The sequence below is a fragment of the Urocitellus parryii genome, chromosome 1 (genome assembly GCF_045843805.1).
Source record: "Urocitellus parryii isolate mUroPar1 chromosome 1, mUroPar1.hap1, whole genome shotgun sequence".
In the NCBI taxonomy this organism is placed as follows: Eukaryota; Metazoa; Chordata; class Mammalia; order Rodentia; family Sciuridae; genus Urocitellus; species Urocitellus parryii.
The window spans coordinates 62716929-62743180 of NC_135531.1; the positions used below are offsets into that span (position 1 = coordinate 62716929).

General features: G+C 38.2%; 1 protein-coding gene across 1 annotated transcript in view; it reads right to left on the reverse strand.

Moving 5' to 3' along the window:
• Arsb (arylsulfatase B) overlaps positions 1-26252 on the reverse strand; it is a 172357-nt gene that overhangs the window by 57850 nt on the left and 88255 nt on the right. The window contains exon 6 of the mRNA XM_077796079.1: positions 9774-9844. Coding sequence (XP_077652205.1) covers positions 9774-9844 — 71 coding nt within the window. The remainder of the gene's footprint in view (positions 1-9773; positions 9845-26252) is intronic.

Consider the following 26252-nt stretch of genomic DNA (forward strand, 5'->3'; position numbering starts at 1 on the left):
TGTGCTATGAGCAAGGGGCAATGCATAGCTGGTGCCCTTGACCATCCCACCTCTTTGTGTTCTGTCAATATCTAATTTCAGGCAGAAACAAAGTTGCCTCTGAGTTGCTACTTCCCAAATATACCCCAGAAAGAAGTGAAAGTGACTTGAAAATAATATATGATACTATCATTACTCTTGCTAGGCTTATTCTATTCTCATGAGTCGATAACTTCAGATGAATTAATGATTATTCACTTGTTAGCACGAATTTTTTTTCAGTAGGCATGATTCTCCTCTACAAAAGGCCCTGAGAGAGCTGGATGAAGTCTGGCCCCCTTGGAGCTCACAGCTCTGAAACACATGAATCTGGATAACTGCAGGGCGAGGTAGCAGGAGCCCAGTGTCCCTGGACGCTCCAGAGAAACTCAGGGGACTGAAGTTTGGAAAGATTAGGGAAGACTTCCCGGGCAGTGGTATCCCGTGGGCCCTAAAGAAAGGACAAACAAACAAAGGAAGAGGAGGATAAGTGAAGGAGGAAGAGGAGGGTAAGTGAAGGGGTGGTTTTGGCTGAATGACCAAGGTTGTAGGAGGCAGCCTGGGATTGTGCACTTGACTCTGGGCAGCTGGGAACCTGGACAGCCCTCAGGCAGGGAGAGCAGCAGTTTCTAACAAATTAAACCTTCATTGATCTGTGGCACATACAACAGCACCTGGCACATCAGGGCCATTAGCATTTAGGGATAAAACATCTCAGAGAAAGCAGCCCAACACTGGGAAATGGAATTGAATGTTTCTCTGAAGAGGAAACAGGGAGCAGCTCCAAGCATTTGAACCTGGATGAGTCTCAGCTCTCCAGCAGATTTGGCAAATGTACCACAGAAAACGTGTGAGAGAGGACGGGGAGGGAGACTGCTCTTTCACCCTGTAATCACGAGCAGAAATAACCCCTCATTACAACCTTTAACAAGAGGAGGCCTTTCGATGAGGTAGTAACAAAGCTGCACAGAATCCCTTTGAAGACTGAGCCATTGGTGGTGTGGAAAGTGCTAACTAACTCCGTCAGCACCCTTCATGTGTAATCAAGCTTCTCCCAGCAGAACTGGAGTGTCTTACATGTGTTAAGTACGGACACACATTTACACAACTGGATTGTGAAAGCGATCTGGTGAGCACAGGCCTCCGCCATCCATCTCTAGAATTCTTTTCATCACCTCTTCTGACTTCCAAGGTGAGCTGTGGCCTCGGATGGGGCTGGATCATTACCTCCAAACATCCAAGACCAGCCTGGTACCTGAGGTAGGTGGTATATATCTGCTCTAAGGCAAACAGATGCCTTTGAAGTGATTCTCCTCCTGGCCTGAGCCATCCTGCTGGGCCCCAGGGGAAGCATGGCATTTGCCACTGGAGTGCTCTGGGACCCAGGTGGAGCTGAATCCAGGCCTCTGGGGTCAGAGCTGCTCCCCACATTTTAGGCATTCCCAGGCTTTCCCACAAGTCAGCTTGAAGGATGCCGCCCCATCCCCAGGACTCTCGATGGTTACTCTACTGCCCACACTGTCCTGCTGGAAAAGACACTGATTCTAGGTCAGCCTATTAGAAAGAAATAGTTTAAAGATACAAGGTATTAAAAGGGTTCATGTGTTCGAGGCCTTGTCCTCACTGTGGTGTTGTTGAAGTGGTGGGACCATTAAGAGGTGGGGCCTCCTTGGGAGCTGGTTAGGTCAATGAGGGCACTGAACTAAGAAGGAGCTGTAGTTTTCCTGGAACCCTGAATTAGTTTCCTCAATAGGAGACATTATTAAGAGTGCCCCCCCCACCATCACCCCCTCTCAGTTTCCCATCTTGCCACATGATCTTTTCCACATGCAGTCTCACTATGATGCCATCCACCACTGGGTCCTTACCAGATGCTGAGCAGATGGGAGAACCTGGTATTGGAATTTTTACTTCCAGAACTGTGAGCTAAATAAATGTCTTTTCTTTATAAAGTATCCAGCCTCAGGTATTTTGTTAGAGCCATAGAAAATGGACTAATCCACAGAAGAAAATGTAATTTAGAAGATTTTTCTTGGAAGGGAATAGAAAAAGTACTGTTTGAACCAAAACTAAAATATTTTCAAGGTTACCTGAGAACAAAGTTACAAAGATCAACAAAAATCTCCCTCAAAGGACACAGGAAAGCAATTACAGCCCACACACCTGACACTGGCTATGGGGCTGGCAGGGGATAAAAGCAGAGTCAGATGGGAGGCTCTGAGAGGGCCAGGGGCCAGTGAAACAATAGAAAGGATCTTTCTAAGCAGGCAGGAACAGAACTGAAGATAGAGGAGCCACCAGAAGGAGCAGTGTCCAGACACAGAGGGAAGTCAAGTTGAGCCCGCCAGAGGCCAGAGGCAGTGGCTTTCTAAATCACTATTAGCCTCTCAAGGAGCTCTAGGGGAAATGAATGAAATAGGCAGAAAAAAATCCCACACCACCTTTCTGTTTATTTTCAATGCAGGGGATGGTAAGGGTAGGCATGTAAAAATAAATGAATATTTTCAAACATCTGTGTATGATCATGTTAATTACAAATGACAAAGTGACTTGGGTCTTCAAGGTTTATTTTTATTTTTAGGCCCAAAATATAGGATGTAGGATCAGGGTTTGAGAGGAGAGGGCAAACTGCCATCTGCAGGCACTTTGAGATTCCAGAAACACTATGAGATAATAAAACAGTGGCTTTTACCAGGGAGCCTGTTCACCACTCATAAACAAGTAATAACTGAGAATTTACTATGATGCTGGTCTCCGTGCTCCTCACTGGTCACAGGGCAGTAATGTAAAGCCTCACACCCTACCCTTCTTGTTTTAAATGTTTTACTTTGTGGCAAAATATAAATAACAAAATTTACCATTTTAACTATTTTTAGGGATACAATTCAGTGGCATTCAATGCATTCGCAATGGTGTACTGCCATCACCACCATCCATCTCTAGAATTCTTTTCATCTTGCAAAACTAAAACTCTGTACCCATGAAAAAACAATTCCCCATTCCCTCTCCCCTCAGCAGCTGGTAACCACCATGAATCTGACTACTCCAAGTATCTCACATTAGTGGAATCGCATAGTATCTGTCCTTTGGGGACTGGCTTATGTCACTTAGCATGCTGCCCTTAAGGTCCATACATGTTGTAACATGTATCAAGATTTCCTTCCTTTTTAAAGCAGAATAATATTCCAGTATAGTTTGCCACATTTTAATCATCTATTCTTTTTCTCCTTCCCTCCCTCCCTCCCTTCCTTTTCTTTCATGGAGTGAGTGACTGAACCCAGGGCCTTGCTAGGCGAGCACTCCACCAATGAGCTATATCCCTGCTCCATCCATTCATTTCCAAAGGACACTTGTGTGGCTTCTACCTTTGGGCTCTCATAAAAGATGCCATTGTAAGCATAGGTGTAAAAATATCTGTTCAAGCTCCTGCTCTCGATTCTTTTGACTATATACCCAGAAGTAAAATTGCTTCGTCCTATTATAATTCTATTTGTAACTTTTTGAGGAACTATGGTACTGTTTTCTATAGTGGCTATTCCATTTTACATTTCTATCAGCAGTGCATATGAGTTCCAATTTCTTTTTCTTTTTTGTATTAAGTAAGGGATCAGCTTATATTTCTCTTTATTTTTTTATTTATTTTATTTTTTAAAAATTTGTTTTAATTGAGTTCCAATTTCTTCACACTGTCATTGTGTTATCTTTTTGTTGCAGTGACCAAAATACCTGACAAAAACAACTTGAAGAAGAAAAATTTATTTTGGGCTTATAGTTTCTGAAGTCCAACTCCATGGCTCTGTGCCTGAGGTGAGACAGAACCTGACCACACAAGGGCACAGTGGCCGAAGCTTCTCAGCTCATGGCAGCCAAGAGGGAGAGGAAGTCGGGAGAGGGAGGGAGAGGGAGAGAGGAAGAGAAGGAGAGGGAGAAGGAGAGGGAGAGGCAGAGGGAGAGAGGAAACAGCAAGGAGCCAGGGATAAGATCTAATCCCTACCTAAGGGCACACCCCTAGTAGCCTACTTCCTCCAGCCATGCCCCATCTGCCTATAGTTACCATTCAAATTATTAATCCATCAAATGATTCAAACCACTGATGAGGTCACAGCTTGCAAGATTTCTTAAAAGCCTCCAACCCCCATAAGCCTTTCTGTACCACTGGAGATCATGCTTTCAAAACATGAGCTTTTTCAGGAGATATTAAAGATCCAAACCATAAGTCATCAACATCAACACCTCTCCCCCTCTCCCCGATGGCAGTCATCCTAGTGTTGTGATCTATGCATCTTTTAGATTTGTGCTGTATTGAAGGATTGTGAATGTCCTGGTCCGTGAAAGATCCTGTGATTTCTGTTGCATATGTGTTTGTACATTGACACCAATCTTCGGATCCAGCCTTTGAGTATTTTTACCCAAGTCACAACCTACCAAGGGCATGTGACCATGAAAAAGAATCCTAACTCCCCCAGCAAAAAGGGCTCTGGATGTGCCCTATATTCTGAATAAGACAGGGAGGTGGAGTAGCTGCTGAAATCTAAGAAGCCAGCTTCTGAATAAAGCTGTTGCCAGGTAGAGGCAGGCCTCCCTGGGAACATCCAATGCCTATTCATATGACCATAGACTAGAGGAGACATTGGTCCATAATCTTCAAGAAGATCCATTAAAGGGAGAGTGAAATCCAGGTGTGGTGGCGCATACCTGTAATCCCAGCTACTCAGAAGGCTGAGACAGAAGGATCTCAAGTTCAAGGCCAGCCTCAGCAACTTAGTGAGGCCCTAAGCAACTTAGCAAGACACTGTCTCAACATTAAAACTAATATAAAAAGAACTAGGCCTGTAGCTCTGTGGTAAAGTATCCCTGGGTTTGATCCCAAGTACCAAAACAAAAAGGAAAACAAAAAAAAAAGGGAGAGAAGAGATGGTAAAGTGGATCAATGGTGTGATGTTTGAGAACAAGGATCAGAAAGGTGGGAAGGATGTAATAAAAATGAAATCATGAAATAATTCAAATTATTCTAGTGCTTATGTTTCTAACATTTCCTCTTGTATACTCCTATTAATGATTACACCTTTGGCAACATTGCTACTTATTAATGAGTACATCCTTTCTAGCCAGGTGGCAAAGGAGAGAGACTGAGTGAACATATTTGCTCTTTTGAGGTCCTATTTATATAGAGACCCACAGAGCATTGAACCTGGAAGGGACCTTAGAGCTTGTTGAATTCAACCTTCACAGAAGACAAAACTGTTAAAGTGGGGCTTGGGCGAGTGGAGGTGAAACACCACCCTCTGATATATTTGCACAATCAATCTGGAAAGTGCTGGGGAGAGAAACCACATAAGTGTTTCTTTGATGACACTGGCTCAGACATTAATCCAGACATTAAACTCAGACATTAATTTATACCTCAGACTGGCTGCTTTCTGATTTAACTCCACAAAAGCTTCCAGAACATATTCATAGAACATAGTTTATGAATCCAATTTCCAGACTTGGCTGTCCTATAAGTGCATATTTTCTTATGGTTGGATTCAATACTCCCTTCCACAAAGGAAGCTGGTTTATAGCATCATCCTAAGAGCATCAGTCCCCAAGGATAACTCTCTTTTCATTTCTACTTCTGCATCACAATAGACTGAAGTAAATATAAAAGCACAGCAGAGAAGGCCCAAAGTGTGGCTCTGTATGAGGAAGAGGCTACAACTTTGCTCCCAAAGGCACTGACTACAAAGAACACCCTGTTTGCATGAACCAACAGGGAGTGTGGTTCTGTGTTGAAGCAAGGACCTGACAATGTCCCTCATTATGTGCAAGAACCAAAACAGGGGTCCCAAGGTGGTGAGGAAGTTCAATGTGAAGATGGCTTCGGAGATGGTAGATGAAGCAGAAGGTCAGGAAGCATCCCTGAATTACAGCAACAATCATGGGCTGAGCAAGGCCACCAAGTAACACGTAGGAAACTGAGTCCAAGAAAAGTGAACATCTTTGTAGCCCATGGGTGGCAAGCTTAAGACAGTCTCCATTCTGATTTCCATGCCCTTACTAACTTTTACACTTTTGCCTGCGCTAATATTTTTCTAGAAGTACCAGAGGGAAGACAGCAAAAATTACAGCAGGCTACACTAAGGACCCTGCTGCAAGCAGTGCCAGTGGCCACACAGGAACACAGCTCTCAAGCTGCCACTTCTAACGTCAAACCAAAACACAGCCCAGTGAGTGTGGAGACTCATGGCTTTCTATCTGGAGGTGGAACTTTGCAAGTGAAGAGCATTTCCAGCCTTTATAATGTGAGCAGCACATTCTGCACATCCCCTGGACCTAAGTCATACTGGGTGCATTAAGTTAGTCAGAAGTTTTAGAAACCATTCCTGCCTTCCCACTATTCTCCTCTAGCTGACTTTTTGATGTGTCTGGAATGTATTTTATGTCTTATGTGTGAGGGGCACAGAAAGTTTAAGACTCATTGATGAGGCCGCACAGTAACTAATCACAGGTCTGTGATCATCTTACACAGATGATCAAGCTCCAAGAACTCTCCTAATCAAAGACCTAGTATTAAACTGTAAACTATGCAACTCCTAGAAGAAAATGTAGGGTCAATACTCCAACACATAGGCATAAGGCAGCGATTTTCTCAATAGGACCCATAAAACTCAGGAAATAGTGCCAAGAATTAGTAAATGGGATGGCATCAAATTAAAAAGTTTCTGCACAGGAAACAATCAGGAATGTGAAGAAAGAACCTATAGAATGAGAGAATCTTTGCTAGCTAAACTTCTGACATAAGATCAACAGATAGATATATAAAGAACTCAAAAAACTATACACCAAAAAGCAAATAACCCAATTAATGCATGGGCAAATGAATTAAACAGACACTACCTAAAGAAATGCAAATGGCCAACAAATATAGGAAAAAATGTCCAACATCATCAGCAATTAGGGAAATGCAAATCAAAACTACACTAAGATTTGATCTTATACCAGTCAGAATGGTTGTCATCAAAATACAAATAATAATAAATGCTGGAGAGGAAGTGGAGAAAAAGGAACACTTTTACACTGTTGGTGGAACTGTAAATTAGTACGACCCGTATGGAAATCAGTATGGAGGTTCCTCAGAAGACAAGGCATGGAACCACCATATGACCCAGTTAAACCACTCCTTGGTATTTAACCTAAAGAATTCAAGTCAAACTATAAGGATACATGTATACCCATGTTCCTAGTAGCATAATTCACAATAGCCAAACTACCAACCAACCTAGGTATCCATCAATGGATGAACAGGTAAAGAAAATGTGTCACTTATATACAAAGGAGTTTTATTCTGTCATAAAGAAAAATGAAATTATGTCATTTGCAGGAAAGTGGCTGAAGCTTGAGATCACTATGTTAAGCAAAATAAGTCAAACTCAGAAGGCCAAGGATCATATGTGTTCTCTTATATGTGAAAGCTAGAGAGGGAAAAGGAAAAAAGAGGTGGGGGAGGGGATCTCATGAAAATCAGAAGGACATCAGTAGAGGAAAGGAACCAAGGGGTGGAGGGTAGGTGGGGGAGTGCTGGGGAGTAATACTGACCACATTATGTTGTTATAGTGTGTGCATGTATAAATATGCAACAAAAATCCCCATCATTATTTATAACTATGATGAACCAATAAAAAATGTGGGGATAAAAACAACAATCCTTTTAGACCAACAGAAATATACTGCAAGTCACATTTGTAATTTGAATTTTCTATTAGCCACATTTAAAAAAGGAAAAAGAAATAGATAGATTACAATATTTACTGCTAGGCCAAAAAAAAAAAAAAAGAAATAAAAGAAACAGATGAACATCATGTTAATAATATGTTTAACCTAATATAGCCAAATCATTGTCATTTCAATAATATATATTAAGTACCTAAGCATACTACAAGTAATATATATCTAGTAAAATACATGTATATTAAGTCTTCAAAATCTGATGTGTATTTATGGTTATACCCCATCTCAATCCATAATTGCCCACATTGCAAGTGCTTAATTGCCATATATGGCTACTGGCTACAATCCTGGACAGCACAAATCTAGACTGTTCTTACCATCCACAGAGCTCCAACCACACTCTTGTCTGTCCTGGCAATATAACTTTACTCCAACAGAAATAGAAATTTCTTGGGATGTAGCTATAGCTTAGAGTGTTGTTTAGCATTGGCATTTAGCATTCAGCATTCCCTCTCCAGTGGAAAAAAGGAAGGAAGGAAGGAAGGGAAGAAGGGAAGGAGGGAGGGAGGGAGGGGAAAGAAAGAAAGAAAACTTCTTGCCTGTCTCAGGGCCTTTCCTTTCCAGATTTAAAGTGTCCACTTTGGTCTTTACTGATCCCAACTCTCCTCCAATTGTCCAATCAGTTATCAAGGATTCGGTACTGAGTGCTTACCAAGTACTGGGGATTTTGTTAACTGATGAGGATAAAAAGATAAGAAAGTTACAGACCCTGACTTCTAGGAGCTCTCAGCTTAGTGAGAAGTGCGCAAAATGTGCAGTTGCTTTTTAGAGGCACATACAATGGGATGCAGAGAAGAAGGAACAACTGTTTCTTCTGGGGCTTCTGGGAAGAACTCAGAGATGGACATTGGACTGGGTTTTGAGAAACTGCAGAGAGGCAAGAAAAGATGGTTCAAGCTGGAAAAAGCATATTCAAGACAGAAGTATGACAGTGTGCATGCTTGGGAATGGCAGACAGTGTCAAGCTCAGCAAGAACAAGACAAGGAGAGCCCAGAGTGCGGCTGGAAGGCGAGCTGGGCCCTGAGTGCCCTATGACACATTTAGAATTGCTGTGGGGCAACTCTGAGCAGAAATCTATGGACAGCACAATCTTGTGGCAACTTGTTGCACAGATCGGAGAGCACAAAGAAATAAGGAGAGCTGAACTAAGGACAGCAGTGTTTCTAGACGCGGGGGCGGGGGGGGGTGTGAGCACCCACATGAACACAGGGAATGTGAGGGTGCTGCTTTCTGAAAATAATCTCAAGATGAGCCTCACAGTGAATCTGGGCAAAGGGCCTAATTATTAAAGCTTTCCTGAACAAAGTATCTATACGAGGGACATTAGGGCCACTAGCATGGTGTTTATACAGGACCCTTACAATCTGTTGCCATCTGAAGGCACTAAATGTCCCTTTCCCTGAAAGATTAATAAGGCTCCTTAAAGATTAATTTAGGCAGCAGACAGATTCCAGATGAATTATTTCTAGGACGGCTGGGAAAATCACACCTGTGATATTCAGCAGGGGTGGGCAGCACCTGGCCAACGTGATCAAGCAAACAGTGTGGTGGCTCACATCACCCTGGGACCCCACGGTGGCTTATTTGATGGTGTATTTTCTGGAAGAAGATTCTGGAACTCTCAGGCAAGAACAAGACATCTGCAGTGAGAAGGAGCTTCAGAGATCTCTGGCTTTTCCATTTGTAGATGGGGAAAGCTGTGACATGGAGAGTGAAGTGACTTAAAGGTCACACAGCCAGTAATGGCAGAGCCAAGCATAAAATTCACCTTTCTTGATTCATCTCCTGGTTCTCCTCTGGCAACATCCTGCCCTCTGTGGTGTCAAAGCCACCATGGGTTTAGGGGACCATGTGTCATGAGGAACTGTTTACCTTCACAGCAACTCAGCTAGACAAAGACAAAACTAGGCTGGAGACGGTAGGTAATAAAACCACCTTTTGAGCCGAAGAGATTGAATACAGTAGCAATGAACTGGGTACTCACATGGAGAAAAGTCTACAAACTTCGGGTCGATATTATGCAGCAGCTCCACTCTGGGGGATGGGCATCCTTCACTAGAAAAGAATTTTTTTAGGAAATGTTAATTTCCTCTCTCAAATGGGCATGGGTTATTTTAATACTTCCTTTCCTTGTACTTGCAGAAAATAACAAACCTGCCAGTTAATAATTTTGTCATGAATGTAAAGTCTCCAAAGACTGTGGCTGGTGTATGTCATCATTTGTCTACATTATAACAATCACTGAGCACTTCACACAAAAATTCAGTGTCAAGCATATGATGATATAAAAGTAAACGAGTCCTGTGACCTTTTGCAATAAACACTGTGGCTGTATTTAAACATAACCATTCTTTACACCTGAGAAAAGAGAAGTCCAGTCATTCTGTGGTAACTTCATTCGGGTCACTTACAAGGAAGAGAAGAAAGAGCACCTGCCCAAATGAAGCACATTGCATATTACAGATACAGTATGTCTCATAGATTGGTGTACGCCACAAACCTTAATTTCTCCCATACCAAAGTGGGTCATATATTTAACACAAACATATATAAAGTAGACCTCCTTAAGATTTTTTAAAAAGAGTCTATATACAACTTCCGTCACAATCTATATTAGTGCTAAGAAAGACATAGAGACAACTTAGTTCAATCCTGTCCTTTTACTAATGAGGAAGGTACACAGTATGTCACTGGAAGAATATTGGGTCATATGACTCTCAGAGCAGTATTTTTTTAAGAACTGGGAGAATAAACACCACCAGATACAGTGAGGAATGCACGAAGTAGCAAGGTCATTTTTTAAAATTGCTTTTATTTTTTAAATATATGACAGGGGAATGCATCACAATTCTTATTACATATATAGAACACAATTTTTCATATCTCTGAGCAAGGCCATTTTGTTAGAAAGGACTTAGCCTTATAGAAACTGTTGAGCACAATTTTAATTATCAAGAGAGTACTGAGGACTACTTGACAATCTGATACTCTACAATTAAGTACTAAAGGTTGCAAAATACAATTGACCGTGGAACTTGTGCATAATGTGAATTACCAACAAGTCTTTTGAAAGAATCGAGAAAATGTGTTTTCAGGTGGCCTAAAGTCCATACGTCCATACCCAAATTCACAGCTAGGCATTTACAACAGTCATTTGGGATTTCAAGGACTAGTTAAATTTCAAAAACCTTTGTGTTTGACAAGTAAGGAAATGTTAAAACCAAATTTAACTAATTAATTATAGCCAAACCAAAAAAACTTCAACTCCCATGGTCAGTGTTCTCTAAAATAAAGGTAATTTCAACAGTAAAAAAAAAAGAAAAAAGAAAAATAGGAAGGACACAATCTCAGAATAAATGACAATCCTTTAAATTCAGCATATTTAACTTTAAGGTCCTATAATATTTTGTTGCTCCTCTCTACTCCATAAAACACAGTAACTAGAGAGAGTGGTATTATACTCACGGACTGGTGCCCCCCGTTCTTATTTTACTACTCAGGGATAGCACTGCAGGATTGGGTGGGGCTTGAGGGTAAGCACATCTCCAAGGACCCCCTCTTCTCATTTGCTTCCTGAGTCACTTCACTGGCTCCATATATATCCTGGAGACTGTCAACCCACCCCAAATGCCAGGAACTAGGGTTTGATCCCAGAATGGGAGTCGGGATAATATGCAAAGAAAATGGTAAATGCAAAAACCAAAAAAAAAAAAATGTAAACAGAATGAAGAAGATGATGATGATGTCTAATTTGTAAGCTTAAAAACAAGTGAAGAGATTAAAATTCTGGATTATAACATCAAGGAAGGGAAATTAGAATGAAAACATTATTACGTTCTGTAAGATTTGGGAAGGAGGCAAAGCTATTGATTAGATTTAACCAAGTATAACTTGTATGCCACATTTTTAGGATAACAATTAAAAACAATTTTTTCTGGGCTAGAGAAAATCTAAACAAAATTCATTCGATTCAAAAGAAAGAAAGAATGAAGTAGGGTGGATAGGCATCCAAAATTTTCAGGTTCTAAACTGCTAAGAAACCATTCATCTTTAAAACAGAGTTCCCTGGAAGCTCCAGAATAGAAGACACAGTTAAATAAAGGATGTGTTTCCAATAACTCTAGAGAGAGTTTATATGGATATAATTCATTCATTTCTTTTTTCCATTATTTAGAAGAGGGAAGGAAACTAAATTAAATAACTTTTTTAACCCCAAAGGTTATGAATAATCCTAGTTGACTAATGAGTCACTGGAAAAAAAATTTCTTAGGCAGAATCATCAGGAAGTAAATAGGGGCCCAGACTCTGCCTATCAGAAGCTGCAATTCTATTTTTTAAAATGTAACAATCAGGCTGAGCCTGGTGACACATGATGGTAGTCCCAGCTACTCAGAAGGTGGAGGCAGGAAGATTGCAAGTTAGAGGCCAGTCTGGGTGACTTAGTGAGACCCCTGTCTCAAAATAAAAAGGGCTGGGCATATAATTTAGTGGTTGAGCGCTTGCCTAGCAGGCACAGGTCCTGGGTCCAAACCCTAGCACTGCCACACACAAAAAAGAATTCTGTTGATAATTTCCTACAACCAGTGCCTTAATATACTCTGAATAGGTAAGTGGTCTAACTACCTTGAACACAAATATTTGGCATATGATATAATTTATTTTTCAATAAATTATATTGAAATATTTGGCATATGATATAATTTATTTATCAGTGAGTTGAAGAAAAAAACGTGTTATATGTGCATAGCATGGTTTCAGTAATATCAACTGTGTGATCACTACTGTCCTATGAAATAAATAGTGATCCTATCAAACATGTAAAATGGTTATAGGATTCATGATTACTATAATATAATATTCTGCCTTCTGTCTGTGTCTCTCCATATAATCATATATGTATGTATTCATCTTTAGGTAATGCTACAAATACTATAATATCCTATGATTCTAATATACACTATACACTATACTGTCCCAAAGTTTTATTTCCATATAATCAAAGTACCAAAAGTAGACTTTTTTTTAACCAATTATGAAGGTATCACTTTCTCATATATAGTACAGCATTGTCTTTGAGAGCAAAGGTGTTAAAGGACAAATTACTGGGTAAATAAAATAAACATGGGCCATGTTTTTCTTTTTATTTCCTTTTTTTTTTTTTTGGTACTAGGGATCCAGGGGCAATTTACCACAGAGCCACGTCCCCAGCCCTTTTTCTTTATTTATTTTTTTATTTTGAGACAGGGTCTCACTAAGTTGCTTAGGGCCTCATTAAGTTGCTGAGGCTGGCCTCAAACATACGATCCTCTTGTCTCAATCTCCTGAGCAGCTGGAATTATAGGCGTGCACCACTACACGGGGCTGAGCCTTATTTTTCTTATTAGCAAAATGTGGATAAAAATACTTATGTGACGGGATTGTTATGAAAGTTAAATGAGGCAAGAAAGCCCCTTTTATTGCAAAATATAGATCCTGACTCTGCAGACACGAAAAGAATACAACCACAGACACAAGAGTAAAGCCTGAGACACAAATACAAGAATAATATGAAGATAAAATGGAACATTAATTCTCCTCTCCATTCTTCTTGCTGGCAAGAGTCCCTTTATGAAACACAGTGGGGTAGCTGTAACTTTAATTTTCAAGACATGCTGCGTCTTCTCCACCATGTGGGAGCCTCTTATTAGAAAAACACCAGTGTCCACATAACTGAGTCATGCAACCTACTCATTATGAACTGCATATTAAAAGAAAGATATAGTGCAATCTGTTATGAATCTTCCTATTTTTTTTTGTTTTGTTTTAGACAGATGGTATGGTTTAGCTGTATAAGCAACACCATCTTCAACAGGCTATTGATTCCATTTGTGAAACTTAAATCTGCATAATGACTGCTGATGTGTATGGGAAGTGATTTTTCAATAATCACATAACTTCACCAAAAGCCCTGTTGTGGGTGAACTGAGGCAATATGGATGGTTTCACTACAGCAAGTGTTTGGGCTCCAGACTGACAGCAAGAGAGCAGAGCTTCTTTCAGGCAGGAATGGCTGGAACAGTTCAAGGGTCATCTCTGTGCATGCTCCCTCCTACCCCCAGGGTATACAAATGCCCATGGCAATGAAGTAGACAAAGAGCTGTGTAAAGAAAAAGAATCATTTTGTTCACAGTGACCATTTAATGAGTCAATGTGAACAGAGTCCTATCTCTAAGTCAGTGAAATGGGCACAGATGAAACGTGCTAAACCGAGCTCTTTTTATCCTTAGTTTTGAATATTAGTAGCTAGCATTGATAGAGCATATATTATGCCATATTCTAAATACTTCACATGCATTATCTCATTTAATTATCAACACAATCTTGACATAGAGTGGCCAAATGAGTTACAAGGTTGAGCAGGTGATAAAATTCAGGTAGACCAATGCCTAAATCCCCACTCCTAACATGGAGGCAAAATTGTCTGTTGTGTGAAATATACACATGACCTCTGTGTCTACTTGAATGCCGGTGTTTCTTAATTCACTTAGCTTATTTTTAAGGCTCCATAAGTAAATATTTCTATTATAACAGCAAATGTCTCTATTTCCAAAAGTGTTGATCATTTTTATCTATCTCCTTCTTGTAAAGACTTGTTAAGTGGCATACGATGGTCAGTGGTGACATTTCAGTATTCAGTTTGTTTACTCCAAATTTCACATTTTCTAGATCAGTTTTATTAAAAAACAACAACAAAAGAACAAGGAAATACTGATCAGTGACTAGTTTCCAATGTGCTATAAATATTTTCTAAAAGTCTACAGTGTCAGACACTGAGATCACAGCACTGTGCATTTATAGAGTTTCCAGTTTTTGACCTTCATTTTCCTATTTGTTGGAGGGTGGGGCAATAAAACACTTCCCATAAATAAATGAAATGCTATTCCGTACTTCTCTTACCCCTAGCTGCTGACCATCTGTCATAAAGGACACACCCTAGAAGACAGTATCAAATTTTTAGAAAAGGAAATAGCCATAGAAATAATTTCTGAAAATTAAAAAAAAACTGATTAAAATATGAAAGTGTCATCCACAGGGTAATTTCCATCCTGTGCACCCTCTGTAAGCATCGCCATCTTGGTTAGTGCCTTCACTTCCCGCTACTGAGCTCTTACGACTATATTCTAAGCCTTCTGCTAAGTATTTTATACACATTCTTCCACTAAATCCTCATATCAGTGCTTATAAGATAAGTACTATGTAAAATGCAAAATGTTGTTACATTTTACACATCAGGAAATTAATGCTGGCAGACATTAAGTAACTTGCCCATAGTTGTACAAATGATAAATGCAGGAGACAAGATTTGAACCCTATCCAATCAGAGGGCACATTTTAATTCACTATATACTAGTGAAATTCCTTGCAGGATTTATTTTCTTCATTGTTGTGTAGGGTAATATTAGATTTGTGTAATTCCCATGCTCCTTGGACAGCCCTTTAACACACAAACATTACCATGAGTAAAGAATTTAGGCATGGAAATTATAAAATTTTGACTAAATTCGGTGAGGCCGTATGTAAATTAAATTTATTTGATACAGAGTAGGGAGATGCTTTTTCATTGTTATTCGTTTTTATCCAGGAGGAGACAGTCTCTCAAGAAAAGTAGTATTATCAAAAATCATCAAATCACATTCTTAACATAGTCTTTTCCTATTAATTGCTAAAAATCATTGGGTTGGTATCAGGAAAAATCGGAGGGGCTACTATACCCTTCTTGCAATTTCCATTTTAATACCCATGAAGAACGACAAGAAGATGAAAACTGGCAACAGTATTGGAAACTAAAGAGAAGCCCAGACACAAAAGCCCTGAGGGCTTTCTCACTCACGCCAGTACCGAAGAGATTAACAACATCTTTTTTGGATTTAAAAATAAAATCTGATCGCAAAGAAAGTAGGAAAAGATAGATTTGCTTTGTCTAACTCTACCGCTCAGGGGCCGCACAAAACAAAACAAAAAAATGGGCAAGGATCTTCTGTCAACTATCCTCAGACCTGCCCATCTTGCCTCCCCCACGCCCATTCCCAGTCGCTTCCTTCTCTGTCAGCAAACACCAGACCAACACAGGATGAAATGCCAGGATCTATAGCTTCCTAAAATGCAAAGCCACTCAACCATCTGAATGAACCCTCAGAGCAAGACATACTGTAAACACAGGTGTGAAGCCCCCATATCAAAATGATGGGCTAGGGATTCAAAGTAGGGATTTAAAAATAATACCTCACTTTTTGAAGTTTGTTTTTAACTTAAAAAATACACACAGATTGATAAACAGAGAGTCGCTTGTATCTTTAACTTGTACATAAAATGCTTTATTTTCAGTGTTTAGTGCTGTTTAGAATAAGAACCTAAGAAGGTGAACTTTCATATTCCCATAGACCAATGGTGGCCATTGAAATTTAAATCTCTTCTAAAAACCATCTTGATAAGGAAAGAGAGTAAAGACACCCAAAGTGCATGCCTACCACACGGGGAGGAGACGGGACACATTTGAACCCTGAATGGAAAAGAAGAAAAGCCACCTGAGTCATGAAAAGTCAGTACTGGTTCCCATCCCAGGGCAGAGTCGGACCAGGACTGTGAGTGAAACTAGCAGGGTACAAGGGAAGGGGTTCGATCACGTCTGATGAGGGGCATCCACAGGAGAGGATCACACCGTAACTGACAGAATGCTGATCCAGGTCTGAGGCCTTGAGGATCAAAGCACTGGCTCCTGGGGAAAGTGACTTGGAGGGTGTGCAGGATGACCGTGCCAGTCCTGGGCAGGCAGTAATTCTGAGAGAGGAAAGATAGAAGAACTAGTGCCTTTTGAAAGATGGACAGTAAAAAAACAGGAAATGGCTCAAAAGCTGGGTTCTTCCAAACCAGCTTTTATCATCAAGTCATGAGAGGGCAGACTGAAGAGAAAGAGGCAGCACTTCCTGCCCTTTTGCACACAGTGCACTTTGCTGTTAGCAACAGAAGATGCTTTTAACTAAAAAAAAAAAAAAAAAATGGATAAATACAATTATTCAAATTCAATCCCCACAGATCACCTACTATTGCAGGTTCAGGAACAAAAAAAAAAAAAACAGGTAAACGTGAACAACAACAGCAAAAGGAATACAGCACCTATACAAGTTACACAGAATATTCAAAAAGAGAAAATGAGAATTCAAAACTTTTGGCAAATGAAGATACTTTCCTACTATGGAAAAAGTCACAAGGCAGAGGAAAACTGTTACATGATATTTAAACATGAATTAAGTATAATTAAATCAGCAACTCCAATATTTTAAAGCACTGTAAATCAGAAACTTAAAAACCCAGGTTCTTGGAATGAAACCATCATTTGACCCAGCTATCCCACTCCTTGGTTTATACCCAAAGAACTTAAAATCAGCAAACTACAGTGACACAGCCACATCAATGTTAATAGCTGTTCAACTCACAATAGCTAAACTAAGGAACCAACCTAGGTGTCTTTCAACAGATGAATGGATAAAGAAAATGTGGTATAGAAACACAATGGAATAATACTCAGCCTTAAAGAAGAATGAAATTATGGCATCTGCTGGTAAATGAATGGAACTGGAGAATTTCATGCTAAATGAAATAAGCCAATCTCAAAAAACTAAAGACAGAATGTTTTCTCTGATATGTAGCTGCTAATTCACAATTTGCGGGGCGGTGGCTAGGGAAGAATATAGTTACTTTAGATTAGGTAGAGGAGAGTGAAAGGAAGGGAGGGGGCATGGGAGAAGGAAAGAATTAGACATTATTACCCTATGTGCATATATATGACTACATGAAAAGTGTGATTCTACATCATGTACAACCAGAATAATAATGAGAAATTATACTTCATTTTGAAAAACCAGCCTCTACCTCAGAGCAAAGCCTGTCCAAGGAAGGGACATGACCTTTGTCCTTGGAAAGACCCACAGAGCACTCCTAGGCACATTCCCACCCTGCTAAGTTGTTTATCTACAAATAACAGGAGAGATCTGCTGCGCCAGGTGTCGCTGACTCAGTCAGGCTAGGTGAGGACCCATAGCAACCCCCTAGCAACCTCCAATCAGCATGAAAAAGGGAAATTCCTGGGATGCCAGATGACCCTCCCAGTAGTTTATAGTGGTTGATAACAAGTTGGGAAACCATGTAGTTCAGCACAAACACACCTCATGGCCTAAACCAATCAGTTCAAATGAATACCTCTCTTGTAGTAACCAATCACCCCTACCCAAATTGTTCCCGCCAGTGAATGTGCTAATCATGTTTTAGAGTTGTTATTTGATTTTCCCGTGGTGTGTGATGATTTGCTAAGAGATGCTATGATGTATGTGGGGGTCCCTGCCTTCTCCAAAGAATGTATAAAACTGCTGCAAACCCTGGGCTGGGGCCTCTGAGCCTCACCAGTTGCTGTGTGCGCGCGGAGGACCTAGCTAGCTCGCAATAAACACCTCTTTGCTGCTTACATCGATCTTGGTCTCTGGTGGTCTTTTGGGGGTCCTGAATTTGAGCATAACAATTTATGTATGCTGTTTCAGTCTACTGTCATGTATAGCTAATGAGAATAAAAACAAAACAAAAACCAGATTCTGAGCTAAGGGAAGAAACTAACAGAAAGAAGAAAAGAAAAATCTCAGAAATGAAGGGACATTATTATAGCTGGAATATGTGAAGGCATATATGGAATAGAAACAAAAAGAGAGAAAACAATTCAAAATAAAAATAAAGAGGCAAAAAAGATCAGGGAGAAGCTAATAGAAACAAAATCTATGTGAAGAAGATTCAATAAATAATGCCTGCATTTGAAGTTGCTAAAGAAGAAAATGAAACAATGGTATAGAGTATTTAAATTATAATTAAAAAGAACCTAAAATAATAGAAGATCTGAATGTAAAAATAAAAGACTTCACTTTGTATCTGGAAAAACTGACCCACTATGGTCTACTTGGAAACATATTTATCAAAAGATTAGATTTCCAATGATAACAATAACAATAGTAATATCTTCTAGGCCTCCAGACAAAAGGACCCCCGTCATTTGCAAAGGAAATAAAACCAGGCTAACACTAGATTTATCAACTGCAACATATAACACAAGTAGACTGAAGGTATATTTTTAAGAACCTCAAGGAAAGAAAATATGAAAAAAGTGTTTTTAAATCAGTTAAGCTGTTTTTCAATTACCAAGGTTGCAGAAAATGTTTTAATAGACATGCAAGAATTCAAAGAATCCTGAGAAGTCTGTTCAAGGATGAATTCCTCCAACTAAAAGATAAATGTGAACACTTTCAAAATAACCAGGTAGTTTGCCATGGAAGGTGCTTTCAACTAAAAGCAATGTAGATCTAAGACTAATACAAAATGTAGATATAAGACTAATACAAAATTGTGGGTAAGAAGAGAACAATATTTCATGGATGTACTCTTGACAAAGTAGAAATAATACAACTGCTGTTGTTTAGATATGAAGTGTCCCCCCAGAAGCTCATGTGTGAGATGATGCAAGAATGTTCAGAGGTGAAATGATTAGCTTATGAGATGTGATCTAATCAGCAGATCAATCCATGGATATGGATTAACTGGGTGCTGACTGTGGACAGGCAGGGTAACTGGAGGAAATAGGTCACTGGGGTTTATATTTTGTCCCTGGTGAGCAGAGCACACTCTCTGTCTCTCTTTGTCTCTCTGCTTTCCAGTTGCCATGTCCTGAGTTGATTTCTTCTGCCATGTCCTTCTGCCAGGGTGTTCTGCCTACCCTGGGGCCCAGAGCAATGGAGTTAGCTGTTTATGGACTGAGACCTTTGAAACTGTTAAGGCCCAAATAAACCTTTCTTCTAGGTTGTTCTTGTTGGGTATTTCAGTCACAGTCATGAAAAGCTAACTAAAAAAAAACAAAAAAAAAACAAAAACAAAAAACAAAAAAAACCCTAATAATAAAACTGAAAAAGAAAGGATAAAGTTGAATAAGCTACTTGATTTCCTTATGAAGGGAATCAAGGCGAAGATGCCATTAAAAGTTGGTATACCAAATAGTAGAACCTGAGGAAGAAAAAGGGACTAAGAGAGTTACCAAAAGATACTAGTATAATGGTGAACACTAGGATAGAACACAAATTGTTCTAAATATTAAGAGAACTAGATAAAAAATAAAAGGTAAATATAACAAAACAATGTGACAAAGAAAAGAATGAAAGTAACAATCCTCAAAATTTAGTAGATAAAACACTTCTATAAAACACTTTCAGAGTGGATCACAAAGAAACACTTGACCCTATACTCAGTCACTACAGAACCCACCTTCTTTTCAAGTGCCACAGCTCAGATACCAAGAAGGGCCATATGCTGGGCCAAGTTCTGAATTTAAAAGGATTGAAATAATACAAAGAATGTCTTCTGATCACAACAGAAATAAACTAGAAATAGGATATGAAATCAGGGAAAGCCTAAAATATTCAGAAACTGAATATTTGGAAATTATTCCAAGTATTAAATAAGATATTTGGAGATAAATTAAACTTCCAAACATAGAAGTCAAAGAAGAAATTCCCATTTGTGCCATTTCTGCCCTTAGATTTACCAGTAATTTTGCTATAAACTTTACCTTGTCCAGTACCAAGACTGCAATTCTGGCTTCTTTTAGCCTGCATTTACTTGGTACACTTTCTTTCAATGGCTCTTACCAGAAGACAATAAAGTAATATCTATACCATCTTAAGGAAAAAAGATTTGACAAAAATTCTTTATCAAATTATTATTTATGTTTGAATGTAACAGAAAGATAACTTTCATATATAAAAATTCAGAAAAAATTCACCATTTATGTACCTTTACTGAAAAATTAAAATACTACCCAACTAATCAAAAGACTAACTAAATTTAAGAACCAAAGGGGAAAGTTATATAATAAAAGGAATGTTGGTAACATTTAAGATAATCAAACATTATCTATCTATACATCATTTCTCTACATATGATTATAAAGCTGTATACAGAAGATTAAACTATTTGGAAAGAAGAATTATAAAATTTTTAATATTCCATTTCAGCAAGCTGAGTCTATAAACCTATACTGAGTTAACAAATATTTGAAAGTGGGAAATTTGCAGAGAAATTTTGGTCAAGAAATCAAAGGCACAATACATTTTTCTTTCAGGATGCTTGCTTCCATCCAGCCAAGACAGAGAAACAAGCAAATAAGATCTGCTTGCCCTCCTGCTTAAAGCCAACTCAAAGGAAAACATGAAACAACAGTTTTCAAAACAGCAGAATTTAGGCAAAGAACAAAGACCCTTGAAAGATGGGAAGTGAAGGAAGTGTCTTTTGATCCTCCCAGCGTACTACCTTGAGAGCATTCTCAAGCTCTGGTGCAGGGTGATCCAGGGGCCCTGAGTGCAGGGGACACAGCTAGAGTTCAAATAGAAGAGAAAACTGCATGAAGAGAATCCTGGAGATCTGCAGAGGATCCCCTTAGAGTGTTTTGTTGAGTACTGATCAGAAGATGTGTATGAGAGAACTACTCATCACTAGGGAAAGACCTAGGTAGAAGGATTACAGGGAGGGCTGGGGCTGGAGCTCAGCGGTAGTGCACTTGCCTGGCATGTGTGAGGCACTGGGTTCGACTCTCAGCACCTCCTATAAATAAATAAAATAAAGGTCTATCAACAACTATAAACAAAATTTTAAAAAAAGGATCACAGGGAACAGTGCTTAGCATTCGCTAGGTGGGGAAAGCCTTGCTCCCATCAGCTGCATTAGCAACACTCATAATTCACAGGGTACTGAGGAGATTCCTAAAGAGCATTTTGACTTCAGCAATAGGAAATATATAGCTTGAAAATGAGCGCTGCTCTGGATTCTGCCTTATAAATTATAAAAGCATTACTCAAACAAATGCAGTTAACAACTGCATCTCAGAACAAAGCAAGAATAGTAATAAGAATTCAAAAATATCCAGCATTCAACAGGGTAAATGTACACAATGTCTGACGTTGAATTAAAAGGTATGGAAACATGACCTATAATGAGAATCACAATCAATCAATCCCAACCAACCCAGAACTGCTTATATATTGGAATAAACAGAGAACATTTTACAGTTATTATGGTTGACATAACTGTTTTCTATATGTTCAGAAAGTTCAGTAGAAACACAGAGGATATTTAAAAAAAAACTCAAGCTGAACCTCTAAAAATGAAAGCTATAATGTGTGAGATTGACAATTAGATACTGATTTTACCTGATTTTCATACTGTATTCCTAGTGACCTAGACTGATTATTGAACATAATTTTCTTTTCACTGATTAGTAGCACCATTTTAATTATGTTTTATGTTCTTTTTGGTACTATGATCTGTTGCATCTGCTGGCTCTGTTCTTATGTTAGCACTTCACTCTTTAACCACTGTCTTCTTAGAGTATGTTTAAATACCTGGAAGAAATAGTTTTTAGCATCTCTTTCATAATACTTTACAAAATTTTCTTGACAATGCCTATTTCTTAATTTTTTTCTGATGAACTTTATTAATATTTTGCTAAGTTATATGAAAAGCTTCTTAAAAATTGGATTGAATGAGATTAGACAGGTAAATTAATTTGGGAAGAAGGGACATGCTTATTCTTTTCACCAGGACACTTAAAATTGTCCCCCAGACTACTGATGTTCTCTTCACTTAAAAATATTATATTTCATTTTGAATAGATTCTTTTGCTGAACACCTTCAAGTTTATTTTTTTCTTAATGCCTAATCATCTATTAATTCCACCCAGTATATTGAAGCAATTGATACGCTCCTGTTGCAAACCCTGTCACTCACCCCTGAGCTGCTAATAATTCTCCTAACAGTTCAGTGTTTTGCAGCAAGTCTAAGAGGATGGGGTAACCATGCAACCCATGGAACCTCTGATACTCTCAGCAGAGCCCACTCTGTTTTTTCATCCATTACTGGCATTCCTATTTTGTGAGCCCGTTTTGAAATTTCCAAAAAATACCATCATCTTTAAAATGGTATTTCCATTTCTGGAAAAACTTTCAGTCCTCTGGGCACAGATCAAGTGTCTCTGACATTTGGCTGTCCATTTGTTTTGGCTGCTTTGGAAAAGAAGCTCCAGACATCAATGTGACTGGTCGATTCCTATTATCGCAGTCCCAGTGCAAAATGTGCTGTCCCACATACTGCAAGAAGGCTTGCCTAAGGCTTGAGAAGCAGCAACTTCAGGACCAGCAGCTGAATCATTTTTTTTTTCAGGAACTTTAATCAAGTTATGAAAGCAGAATAAGAACAGACCTTCACTTATTAAATTTGCTGAGTTTCCACAGAACAAGTCTTGATAAGCTTGATTGATCTTTGGGCAGAAATTTCACGAATCTGTTTAATAGTAAAGGAAAGCCCTCTCTCCCATGGTTTAGCAAAACTGAGCAATACACTTGGTCATATCTTTGGGTGACAGCCCTGCAGTCAACATTTTGGATGCTGTTGAAGAGCTCAGAGCTCCTGCTCCCTAAGAGATTGCTCACCAGAACATTCTAACAGTACCGAAAGACCTTTTACAATCTGGAGTTAAAGGTCATCAGACATTTGGCCAATTTCTCTGCAGGCAGCAACCGACATGGGCCAAACTCTGAAAGGTTACTTATGATCAAGATAATTTGAAAATTGAAATGTTGGATTTATAATCCAAAATTTGGCAAGGTGAACAAACATCAATGATGTGGACTTTGCCAAAGATAATAAAACCTCAGTAAGTTGGAGACAAAGGAAATTATTCAAAATGAATTCAACTGTTTCTCTACAGAGTTCACCTGTGGCAAAATATGCTACACAGCTTTGGTTCAGCGTGCTATTGGATACTTTCATAAGCCAGGGTTTACAAAACTTTTGCCACCAAAACAAAACAAAAATAAAAAATGATTAGATGTCAAGCTTGCTGCAAATGTTGCCATGTCAGAAGCAAAGTTTTCTTCTACTTCTTCATCAAACCTCAATGTCCTTCAAATTAATAGTTGGTGATACCCTCAGTTGAAGTTCAAAGTTTGGCTGTGCTTAAACATTTTTGATTTATTTCCTTTTCATAATGAAGTGGTTATTAATTTTGTATTAAATGAGCAAGAGAGACATAGGTTTATAAAGAATTTTTTAATATTCTTCTAAGTATAACCACATAGAAAAGGATGTGTAATTTATTTCTAATATCATAAAATATGTTCTATCTAAATTTTTGTGCCTTTTAAAGTGCTTTTTGTCTATAAATTCATAGCTTTCATCAGTTTCAAAGAATTCCACAATCTAAAAAAAAATATCCTGAAAAAAAACCCCAGTCTTCTGCTTTTGATATTGACCTCTGGTAACATACGTATCATCTCACAACAATCCAAGATTGTATGGAAGGAAATCAAACCACAACACTTAGAAGAAAATAAAGATAAATATTTAACACATTTCAAGCTGAGAAAAGACTTTATGAACAACAACAAAAATGAGAGAAAACTGATTTCACTGACAAACCTAGACATCCCTGTCAAACAAAAAACAACAGCAAATTAGGAAAAATATTTGTACAACATACAATAGTTAAACAACTTTAAAGAGCAAGAAAACATAGACTCTTCACTAAATAAAGGTAAAAAGATATAAAGGAAATACTTTCAAAAAAGAAAATACAAATGGAATAAAAATTCTTAAAAATAATCTCTTTAATAATAAAAATTTCAAGTTAAAGAGGACCATTTGGTCTATAATATATTTTTTCAAAGCTACATAAGGAAAAGCTATGAAGGAGATGAGCACTTTGGTATATCATGGAATAAAAGACACTGGTATGTTCTTTTGGGAAAACAATTTTGTAATGTGTATCAAATGTTTATAAGATGGTCACTTTCTTTAGTTCAATAGTTAATTTCAAATTATTTATGTATAAGGGAAAAGTTAAAAATATAAGTAGAGATTTTATGTAAAAATAGTTTATTTCATTTCAGTGTTACTGATTTTTTTTAAAATCTGAACAAGTCAAAGTCAAGAAAATGGTTAAACATATTGAAGCACATCTATATATTGAATAAGCAAGCCGTTAAAATGGTGTTTGTAATGAGTTTCAGTGTTTATGATGATAAAAAACTGGTAATCTATTAAAAAGAAGTAGTAAAAAAGGTGGTGATGTACATCTGTAATCTCAATGACTTGGAAGGCTGAGACAGGAGGATAACAAGTTTGAGGTCAGCCTCAACAACTTAGCAAGACTATGTCTCAAAATATTATTTTAAAGAGCAGGGGATGTAGCTCAGTGGTAGAGCACTTGCCTAGCATGTACAAAGACCTGGTCCATTCCCTTGTACTGCTAAAAAAAAAAAAAAAGAAAAAGAAAAAGAAAAAATGCTGAAAAGAAAATGTTTAAAGTAATACGATAAAAATGTTTAAGTGTTTACAGTGTCAGTGTTTCAGGTGAATTTGGGTGATTAATTTTATTTTCTCTAGTACGTAAATTAGCTATAATTAGTATATATTACTGTCACTTGATTAAATTTAAACATTTGAAGTTTAGCTTATGGACAGAGGCAGAAATATTTTAAAGAAAAACATTATATGATGTAAATGAGCAAATATGAGTACAAAGCTTCAAAATCTTTAATGAGAGAAAAGACTTTATTTTATTTTTTCTCCAATTTAGCTATTCAGTGGCACTAACTTTTCTGTGACTTGGACGTTGTTGAGTGTTCTTTAGTGTCAAATCATAAATTAGTCATTGTCTCCAAACTGAAAAATCAACTTTTCAGACAAGAAAATGAGGAAATGATGTGAGACTGGTGAGTTTTTCCTCCTGGAAACTAGCATGACTTATAAAAAGAACTAAAATAATACAGTATAGTTGATCCTGGAATACCATGGGCTTGAATGGCACAGGTTATCTTACATGTGGATCTTTCTTTCTTTTTGGTGGGGTGGATTTGTGACAATTTGAAAAAACTTGCAGGCAAATTGAATAGCCTAGAAATACTGAAAAACTTTAAAAAGTGATTTGCCAGGAATGAACAAAGCATACATATATAATAGCCTATTTTATCATTTACTACCCTAAAATATATACAAATCCACAATAAAAGTTAAAATTTATTAAAGTGTATGCACAGTAAAGCTGACCATCTATGATGCTGTGTGTCATAAAGAGAGATGTGAACAAATGTAAAGATGCAAGATAAAGTCACAACTGCAAAAAATTAACTGTTGTACCTCCTGAACTACTGTAATAATTCTGTAGCTACCTCCTGTTGCAACTGTGGTGAGCTCAGGTGTTTAAAGTATCCATTTAAAACACCCATTTAAAACCCTAATCATCCCCGCATGAGCTGCTTCTCTCTGCAATAAATTGCTTATTGCAATAAAAAGTGCTCTCCTGCGATTCCTGGCGTATTTTTCAACATATAATACATATAACATA